This window comes from Carassius gibelio, chromosome B10 (genome assembly GCF_023724105.1).
Source record: "Carassius gibelio isolate Cgi1373 ecotype wild population from Czech Republic chromosome B10, carGib1.2-hapl.c, whole genome shotgun sequence".
Lineage (NCBI taxonomy): Eukaryota > Metazoa > Chordata > Actinopteri > Cypriniformes > Cyprinidae > Carassius > Carassius gibelio.
The window spans coordinates 8,002,021-8,013,110 of NC_068405.1; the positions used below are offsets into that span (position 1 = coordinate 8,002,021).

Genomic DNA, 11,090 nt, shown 5'->3' on the forward strand with positions numbered 1-11,090 from the left:
TCTGTGTGACCATGTGTGTCTGGAAGGAGAAGTGAACCCTTGTGTCTAAGCTGACTCACTTTGATCCTGTTCAGCGGTCTGAAACTGTTTTCCTGAGTTGCCAACAGACATGACACATGTACACACATAGACACTTTTTATATTTATACACCAGCAGTCTTCCCACAGCAACGACACACCACTAACCAGCCCCAATCACACGCTCACACACACACACACACACACACACACACACACACACACACACACACACACACACACACACACACACACACTCGCACACTCTCACACACACATAAGGCACAAGTTGCCTTATGTATCCTTCATTTAGCCAGAGCACTGTGGGAATCATGCAGACCAAAGGTTTGCAGGAGCTCTACAGCTGCTAGACTCATCTGAGTTCATGACTCAACATGTATATAGTGCTAGAGCATTTTACCAATGACACATACAATATAAAATAGATTTATACATTTTCTGAGCAAAATGTGAGAGGTGCTTGCCTTTGTAAAACTCTCCAGCATGATGCTGAGTTGTTCCCTGTGGTTTCAAGTGCACTGCTATTCAGCTGCTAAAGTGTTCTGAATGGTGCAGTTGTTATAGGCCTAGTAATAATAAAACTAGTAGTTATAATGGGTACTTCAGTCCAAATTCAAAATATTGGACAGAGTTGTTTCTCCCGCCCACTTCTCTTCAGGCCCAATGCTAATGCAAGTTGCCAGATTGAGGACATGAAATAGGAACGGGTGCCATTGACAAGTAGTCGATGGGTTGATTTATCCCCATTTTAATGTTTGTTTTGTCACTGAGCTTTTTAGATGGATGCCGAGGCTTTTTTAGGTTAGGTTAGGTAGAATCTGCAATCTTTGACCCCGTTTGTTTGCTGGCTTCCATGGCTGCAGTACGCTGTGTTTTCCACCGACTGGCAACTCAGGGTGTTGAAATCCATTTGGGTACATTGGCAGTGGGTGGAGTCACACAGATCTAAACAAAAACAGACGTTGCGACAAGGAACACAAATTTTCAAAGTACAATAACAATAATTTTTGGAGAAACTATTATATGAACTTAGCATGTTTAATAAATATATTATGGTATTTTTATATTTCAGTACAGTCCAAAATTACACAGAGCACCTTTAAGTTGTTCTGGGTGGTTTCCAGGGGGTTGCTATAAAGTTGCTAAGGTGTTAATGGGCCAGTTGCATAAACATAACCACAATGATAAAACAGATGCTGCGTCTCAATTCGCATACTATCTGTCCTAAAGAGTAACTAAAATTAGAAATATGAGAAATGAGTAACCCAAAAGTATCTGGAAAATGTACTATTTCCAGTGGAAATTTAAAGTGCAAACTCTTAACGGCTAATATTGCTCACAACACATTTTACGTTGGATGAGGACTCGAGTAGTTTTATATTGGGAATTTTAAATTTGGTAAACATAACTTGTCCATCATTTTACATTTTACACAACCCGAATGTTCTTTTATGAAGCGGATCGTTCCGGTCCTTTATTCTGATTGGTTGAGCCACGTTCTAATTACTCTATAAGCATACACCTCTGTTTACGTCTGAATTTGCTCTGTTTTATTCTGCGAAACCTTACTACCTTACTCTCCAACACCACAGGAAATTAAATGAATTGAAATGTGAAGAATGTTAAAAGGATACACCACCCCAAAATGAACATTTGGTCATTGATCACTTACCCCCACGTCGTTCCAAACCCGTAAAAGCTCAGTTTGTCTTCTGAACACAATTTAAGATATTTTGGATGAAAACTGGGAGGCTTGAGACTGTCCCATAGACTGCCAAGTAAATAACAGTCTCAAGGTCCATAAAGGTATGAAAAGTCGTCGTCCGAATACTCCATCTGCATTCAGACGTGCAATCTGGGTTATATGAAGCGACGGGAACAACCGTGCAGCGTATGCTCTTCTGTGTCATCCGCACCACAAGGATGCGCTGTTTCTACGTGTATTTAGCTTTGATTTGGAATAAAACAGTGCATCCTTGTGGCGCGGAGGACACAGAAGAGCATAAGCAGCAAGGTGATATGGAGTGACACAGAGGAGACCGTTGACAAAGAAATTATTGAAATAAGTCGTTATTTTTGTTTTCTTTGCTTACAAAAAGTGTTCCCGTCGCTTCATATAACCCAGATTGCACGTTTAATGGCAGATGGCGTATTCTGACAACAACTTTTCATACCTTTTCTGGACCTTGACAGTGTAAGTTACTTGGCAGTCTGTGCGACAGTCACAAGCCTCCTGGTTTTCATCCAAAATATCTTAAATTGTGTTCTGAAGACGAACGGAACTTTAGCGGGTGTGGAACGACAATGGAGGTAAGTGATTAATGACAACAGTTTTATTTTAGGGTGGAGTAACCCTTTAACTGTGACGATGATTGACAGGGCAGTTTAAATAGTGACAAAGTCTCAAAACTCGTCTACTCTTCTGCTACACACTCAAAAGTATGCTTTTTCTTCACAAAAAGAGAACATACTTATTAAGCATAGTAGAAGTAGGTGAACCGGGATGTGGCATATGAGCCTTAAAAGCTATTTTGACTAACTAGCAGTTGAGTTATCGGAGTAATCAGTCTTACTTTGGACGCGGGTTTGAAATAAACCGGTAGTGATGATATTCTAGGTCTAACCGCTCACATGCATTTTCTCACGGTGTTTCTTGTGTGAATACGTGTGTAACAAATGAGCGTGATGTCTGAGGAAGTTGAGATTTTGCATTGTTTGTGTGCTTGTGTGAAACTGAAAAGCGTGATGTAGTTTTGTGGGCTTGTGTTTGCTGTGTCAGCATGTGTTTGCGGATGTTTGTGTGTGTTTGAGTACACGTATTGTGCGGTTTCATTTTATTAATACTACAGACACTTTTGTAGTTGTCAAACGGTAGTGTAACCAAACATGAGGGAACTGACTCAATACATCCACTAAAAACGACTGAAAGTAAGAGCAAAAACAGTGCAATGATTTCTGAGAAGTAACATTAGACTTAATTGGTTTGATATTTAGTAGCCTAGCTAATGCAATGACATTCAGACATCGTGGGCAGGCATTAAGTGTCCAGAGTGTTTGCACGAGAGCGCTGGTGTGAGCAGGTGATGTGGCTCTGGCCGGAAGCTCACTGGAAGCCGTCAGTTCCCTTTTCCTCTCCGGATATTCCCAGCATTCTCCCAGCAACATCACCAGCCGTGAGTTCTGAGAAACAGCGGGCAGGAAGCCTGGCTGAGCTGATGGGGACTTTGCTCGGAATGGACTTTTTTCTGCCTGTATGCAGGATCAGCTTCATGAGCCTGAACGTACTGCTTTAGTATTATAAGAGGAGCGATACAACTGGTCACAGATCAGCAGTGAAATCAGATGAGCAGGCAGTTTCAGGGACTAGAGCTGGTAAGAGCTCCTTCAGTAGACAACACTGACCTCTCCTGGCAACTGGAAGAAACTGTCCACTGAAAATAAAAAGCGACATTCCAGAAAAAAAAAAACGCAATTAATAATATGAAAATTAAATAACATGAAAATAAAATGTATATAATTTATTTTTTTACTGCAAAATGAAATTAAAGTGAATGAAATGTAAAATAAATAAATAAAACATTAAACAAAATACAATACAGGATTTCTTTTTTTTTTTTTTTTTTACTGAAATATATTTTTAAAGAAAGCAAAATATAATATAGTAATTTTGTTCACTGGAAAAAATCTAATGTTTTTGAACATAGACTTTATAGTGCACGATTCAAACTTACATTTGTATAATTCGTGACTGAAAACATTTTGTAACATGATATTGATGTACCATTTTCATGGTAATGCAATGTCTGATTTTAAAATGGGTTTTAAAGGATGAATTTTGAGATTTTATGTTTTCAAGTGATATGTAACTTCTGATGATCTCTAAAGTGTGATGTGAAAAAGGCAGCAAAGAAGTCTTTTTTTTAAAAACAAAGGTCAAAACTCCAATTATAATGTAGATTTTTGAGCGTGCACTCTTGTCTACTCTAATCTATTACTTTTCCTACATAATTTTTAACAAGAAACATTGGTAAAATATATATTTAGGAGTCTTAGACCTTTCCAACGATATATAGTTTGTCAAGATTAGATTAGATTTAATTGTAATATAGTGAAGTAAATGTAGGCGTCCCGTATACGGGTCAGGGTGAGAGTTAAAGAGATTGTTCTTCACTTATTTTTTGCTATTTCATGAATTGATTTAAGTATTTATTATTGACTTAATTTATATTATTAACATTATTTAATATTAATATACAGTCTGCTTTTACATAAAATATTTTTATTACATTATAAAATGCTATTAAATAGCCTATAAAAGTTTACCTATAGTGTATTTTTATTACAGTATAATATATATTGACAAAATGCAAATAAATAGCTTGTAAAATGCTTTAAAACACAGATATTTTTTTTGTGTCTTTTTACCTTGAAGGGTGTTCTAGAAGTAATGTATTTAAACAGGCTCCCATTGTGACAACATCCCACATTTAGTTTGACCACTGGGGCATGTTGTCACAAAAGATCAAGAATTAATTATGACACTTTTTTTTCTCTGGGCAATAACACCAGAATTAATGTGTAGGATTTTTTTTTTTTTTTTTTTGCATTCAAATGCATTTTTTTAATGATTGTGTCTATATAGAGACGGAGTATATAGAAATATTGTACAAGTGCAATAAGTGTGACAACTAGTCTGGGTCTGCTAGTCTTGTGTTCTTGTTTGCTTTGGCTGAAATTCTGACAAATACAACATTAATATTAGCATGATTCTGTGAAATATCCCAATAATATTTTCAACAAATACCATACCCTTAGAATTAGATTTTTATGTACTATTACCAAACATGTCGCAAAAAAAATGTCATTCAGCGAGCCAAATTTTTCAGTCACAAACTCACAATAATAAGTTCATATGTTTCTAGTTAACACAATCTGTGAGAAAAGCTGTAGACTGTATAGTTAATTGCACATTAACTTTCATTTCTCATGCCAAATAACATACACAATATGAACAGATAAAAAGTTTTATTTGCGTCAGCGAAGATCATCAAAGACGTGATGATGATACATACCTAGATTCAGTGTTTTATTATAAATATAACAACTAAGCACGGCAAATGACAATGAGATCAAGTTAAAATATTACAAACGGTCACAAACAGACATCATTCTGGCACATTGATGATGATGATGTGTTTCCTCCGGCTCTAAATGTGACTGGGAACTGAAAGAGAGACAAAAACAAGTAAAAAACTATGTGGAAAACAATATTCAAAGTTTCTAGTAGTTTCAAACTAGATATGAAGCTCCCGCTTACCTAACTTCCTGAAGGAGGACAGTCTTCTAAAAAGACTAAACAAAAACGAGACATTTTGTGAGAATTTTGCATACAATACAACTATTTTAGACAATAATTAAACATTTAAATGGACTGTGAACAAAAGATAATTCTTAAGCAGTTATTTGTGTCCAACCTTGTATAGTCTTTAAAAAAAGTACTTCAGCCAGACCTAAAAATATGACTGAATGTCATTGACTGCATCCGAATTGAATACTTCCCTGTACTGTATAAGACTGCTGAAAACAGTGACCAAAGAGTAGTGTGTCTGAATTCAGAGAATTAAAAAAAACTGTGAAAAATAATCGGATTAAAAGTACCCGGATGACTTCCTACTTCTGCCTGGATTCTGAAGTGTGCATTCGATGGACACTTTTTTATCCCATGAGGCCATAATTTATTGATTTCGGATGCACTGATTAAGTTAGATATCAAACCAAACATATCAAATGATTAAAACCTTCTCCTCAGGTGTCCTATCAGAGTAACCACTTCATCTATAAACATGAGTCATTCCTATTTGAATACAACATAACTCTCATCAATTTGAACAGCATTGCTTTATCCTTCAAACCCTAGAGAGCCTTTTACACGTTCATTCAGTTTTAGGCTCAGCCAAAAATGAAAAATCTGTCATCATTTACTCACCCTTGCATAGTTACAGACCTGTATGAGTAGGGCGGTAAAATCGATTAATCGCGATTAATCGCTTCCAAAACACTTGATTTATATATATATATATATATATATATATATATATATATATATATATATATATATATATATATATATATATATATATATATATATATATATATGTAAATATATTACATATATTTCTTAAATATACATGTATATATGTGTGTGTGCATTAACATGTACATATAAATATAAACAGTACACACACAAATATAAAATAAAATACATTTGTTTTGATGTTAATTGATTTTTACACCCTTAAGTTTGAGTTTCTTTTTTTTTTCTGGTGAAAATGAAAGAAGATAATGTAAAGAATGTAAGTAACCAAGAAGCTGAAAGCATCCATTGATATTAAACCCCAGATCATTTTTTTCTTCACGCTATTGAACTATTTGGTTACCAGCATCCTTCAAAATATCTTCTTTTGTGTTCAACAGAATAGAGAAACTCAAAACAGGTTTGGAATGACATGAGGGTTAGTCAGTGAATACACATTTTCATTTTGGGGTGAAATGCTCCTTTAATTGTCCAGATGAAGTCAGACTTGTGTGTGTGAGTGACTGGAGAGGTTTACCAGCAGCTGGTGGAGTCAGTATGGAGTCTTTAGGGAATCCTTGAGCTGTGGCATACGCTCTGAACTTCTCCATCACGTCCGCCCTCAACTTCTTAGTACGACCTACAGTGAAATTACAGGCACTGAGAACATTTTACTAAGTCAGAGGAACAAGAACGCCCTCCCAAAAAGCTTTGGTTGATTACGGTTGTTTCTAGCAGACTCACCATAAAGGGCCACTTGTGTGAACTCCTTGTTAAACTTCTTGTGTTTGAGGACCAGGGCGTACTCTGTGTAGTTCGTCTCCACCACAGTAACATCCTTCACCCTTCGGTGACCTTTATATTAAAGTAAAAAACTGAACGGTAGTATCGTTTTCTCAGGGTCTGATCAGTCATACTTGTCTTATATGTTGACTCACGAGTGCTGTAGTATGTGAAGACGCCAGGCACAGACGTCTTCTTATAAATGTAGACCTTAGAATGACAGCCAGAGGAACTGCATTCGATCACAGGAGACAAGAGATGAGTCAATATAACATCATACACTTGTGCTGGTAAACCATTAATCGCCATTAATCACATAAAAAAATAAGAGTTTTGTTTACATAATATATTTTGTATATTTATTACGTATATATAAATAACCACATACAGTATATATTTTGAAAATATGTACATGTACAGTATTTACATTAATATATTTATATTCATATAATGTATATTATATATAAACCTTTATTTTATATTTTCCAAAATTTATACATGCAAGCATGTGTATTTATATATATATATAATAAATATACACAGAACACACACATATATTATGTAAAAAAAATTTTTATTTTGGATGCGATTAATTGTTTGACAGCACTAAATATAATATAATATAATATAATTTAATAACCTGAACCGGAAATTATATTTGTGATCTCGAAGGTAAGAATATACAATTTATTCTTACAATAATATAATATAATATAATATAATAATGCAGTTATTTTAGAAACTATTCTTAATTGTTTTAAGGAAAACGGTTGACATGAATCATCACACAGTGTGTGAATATAATATAACATATATTACAATATAAAGAGATGACAATAATATTTTTGGAACTATTCTAACTTCATTATGAATTAAAATGAAAACAAAATACATTTCTTAAATATGTTTCTCAGTATTAACAGAGTTCAAAGTGCTGTTGTTCTAAATATATATAGTTCTCAGCTTGTATTTAAAAGAACTTGTGCAATAGTATTATATTATATGAAGTTTGACGGTATTGTATACAAATATTTTTCCTCTAAAAAACAAAGCCTAGATGAAAAAGGTGTCCTTCACCCTAAACTCCACATGGTCATGTTGACGTTCCCGTTCTCCTTGGGCTCCACTGTGCCCATCGAGATGGTGAGTCTGCTTCTGTGCCGCACAAACCCTGGAGAATCATAGGCCAGAGCGACCCGGTACCACCTCCCTGCAAACTGAACAAACACATCCAGCTCACAGATGTCCCATCTTCAGAGAATAAGCACAATTAGACAAGGACGTCTTAGAAAAATCAATATCCCGTCCAATCATTTTGTCTTCATGTAGATGCCTTGAGAGCTTATTAGAAATCACTCGGTTCTTGTTGCAACACTGAGCGGTGACCTTTGCCCTGAGCTGTGTTTGTCTTCACTGTCTCTGAAGTTAATGCGATCGCTGTCCCCTCAAACAGCCATGTAGAGCATTCACCCAATCAACATGACAATTTCTATGTATTTCAGCCCTAGACAAGAAAAACCTCCCTAAACCAACATTATTCAGCTGTTTAAATATCACACTACACCAGACTGAACTCAACAAAGACCCACTTGTCAAACTGCTGTCTGGAAATTGCTACTAGTCTAATACCAGCATAACGGAAAAAACTACAGTACAATCCTGGAAAGAAAAAGGCACCTAAAATCATTTCATGAAGCTTCAGTGTTTAAAACATTAGTTAAAGCACACGTTCTTCTCACCCTCTGAAGGTCAAAGTTTTTCTGCGGTTGGACGCTGGCGTGGACGTCAGTCAGAAGCATCAGCAAAGAGATGCTCACCAAGGCGATCTTCTTCATGGTCACGTTGTAGGAACTCAGCCAGGGACTGTGGACTGCTCTGGGTCTGCCAGCCACATTAGCCCCTCCCCCTCACCAATCCGGCCAATCACACGCAAGAACACACATCCAACAGAGAGACCATTCATTGAAGGTACCATGTCTGAAGCTTACAAGTATTACAATTTCCATCCCACAAAGTCATAAACGTTTCTATATTTTAGACACAGTAAAAAAGTAAACGAACAGGAGCAACTACAGAGAATTAATATATTTTTTATTAATATTGATTCTTGGATGCCACTGTTTCGAAAAAGCGTGATTTACAGCTAGTCTTTGAGACAAGAGGACTTCAGTGTGACGCGGCACACCTCACACATCTCTCTCTACATCAACACACACACACACACACACACACTCATAGTTTCCCTTCTCTCATCTGCCTCTGCATGTTGTTCCTGAGTACTGAACAGAAATAGACTAAATAAAAGTGCATTTATGATCAGTCTTTTCAGAAGGGTGACAAATCGGTACAATTTATAAACATATCTGAGGAAAAAAAGGTCAGTTTTCTTCCTTACTAACAAAATACATTGGCTTTGGTGCTCAGTAAAACAAGATAAAACACATAAGTTATGTGACTTGAAAATGGTCCTTTGTATCATAAAAAAAACTCCACAGTAAAAACGAGATATCCCTCATAAAATAATTATCAGTGAAAACATTAACACAATTTTGCAGCCATTCTTTGCATGAGGAGGAAACATTTATCACCTGAACAACAAAGCTGCTAACAGTGTCACATCATTCAGAGAGAGAAAATGAAATAAAAAAACAGAAACACACTTGCACACACAAACCGATCCTTTGAAATGATGAATTTTGGACTGAAACTGAAAATTTCTACTGTATCATAAAAAACCCTGTCCATTTTCTAAGTATTTAAAAAAATAAATAAATACAAAAATTATACACAGCATTGGTTTTGTATTTCACATCGCTAACGCCTTTCGCTATATGAATAAAGACATTAAATTAAAACGCAGTAAAATTTGAAGGTCATTTGTGTGTCTTCAAGTGTGTCTTTTTACACAACTTTAAATAGATTGTTTAGCCAAAAATGTCAAAAGCTTTGTCATCATTACTCACTTTTATGTTTTTCCAAACCTGTGTAATTGTATTTAATTTTTTTTGGAACACAGAAGAATCTTCATGAAAATTCTAAAAAGGAAAAATGAAAATAGACTGAAATTGAAGTTTTCAAGTTGAAATTTACTGATGACGGGGGCCTTTTGAAACGTTTTTATTACACCAGGTCTGTTTGACGTCAATATGACACTGCTTTTTAAATATGTGAAATGGAGAAGGACATCTGAAAGCTTCAGTAAAAGGAATACAAACAAATTCTGCTCTTCTTCTCACATAAAAGTATCACATCGCTTTAGAGGACTCTGAAAAAGTTGGATTTTTTTTTTTTTTTGCACATTTCAGAATGTGACAAATGTTGTGTTCCATTAAAATGATCAGCACTCAGGTTTGGAAAGACATGAGGCGATTCATTTAGGGTTGAACTATGCCTTTAACTGGGAGAGTTATTCAAGAGAGGCCTCAGCAAAAGCCTCATGGTGAGGATTCCTGCTGTCATAGGACACAAACTCTAATACACACTATCACGAGAGAAAGAAATGTCTGTAGAGCAGATTTCAGACGTCATATTGTGTCTAACATATAACGCCGAGCATAAGATGTGCTTTCCCTCTCCTTCACACACCCAGAACAAACAAATAAACTGAATAAAAGATTAACGGAGAAATAAATCTCAACCCACAACAAATCATTACACATCATTCCTTTACAATAAAAAACAAAACAAAACAAAAAAAACAAAAACAAAACAAAACAAACAAGTGATAAAAGGAAAGGGCAAACAACAAAATAAAAACAGGAACAGTTATTGATGGAGACAACTGCATCTGATTGGCTGACTAACCAATGACATCACTACTGCACCCTTGGCTTTAAAGGGATAGCCCACCCCAAAAAGAAAGTTCTGTCATTAATTACTTACCCTAATGTTGTTCTAAACCCGTAACCACTTCGATAATCTTTGGAACACAAATTAATATTTTTTTGGATGCATTCTTAGAGCTCTCTGATGCCCCCTATAGACAGCAATGTAATTAACACCATCGAGGTCCAGAAACGCAAGGAGATCAGTAAAATAATCCATGTGACATCAGGGGTACAACTGTAATTTTACAAAGCTACGATTATGTTTGTGCGCAAAGAAAAAGCATATGCGCCACTCTCCAAAATGGCGCTAGGGTTACTTGGAGGAGACAAAGTGTTGAATAAAGTCGTTATATATTTTTTTCCTTTGC

General features: G+C 35.6%; 1 protein-coding gene across 1 annotated transcript; it reads right to left on the minus strand.

Annotated features, from left to right (window-relative positions):
- Positions 1-5,047: 5,047 nt before the first annotated feature.
- On the minus strand, positions 5,048-8,876 carry LOC127966364 (prostaglandin-H2 D-isomerase-like). Its single transcript, XM_052567280.1, has 7 exons — positions 8,635-8,876; positions 7,973-8,112; positions 7,051-7,127; positions 6,857-6,967; positions 6,651-6,752; positions 5,357-5,391; positions 5,048-5,263 (listed from the first exon to the last, which is right to left on the minus strand). Exons 1-6 carry the CDS (start codon positions 8,728-8,730, stop codon positions 5,357-5,359), a joined length of 561 nt encoding a protein of 186 aa, XP_052423240.1. The 5' UTR covers positions 8,731-8,876; the 3' UTR covers positions 5,048-5,263.
- Positions 8,877-11,090: the final 2,214 nt, after the last annotated feature.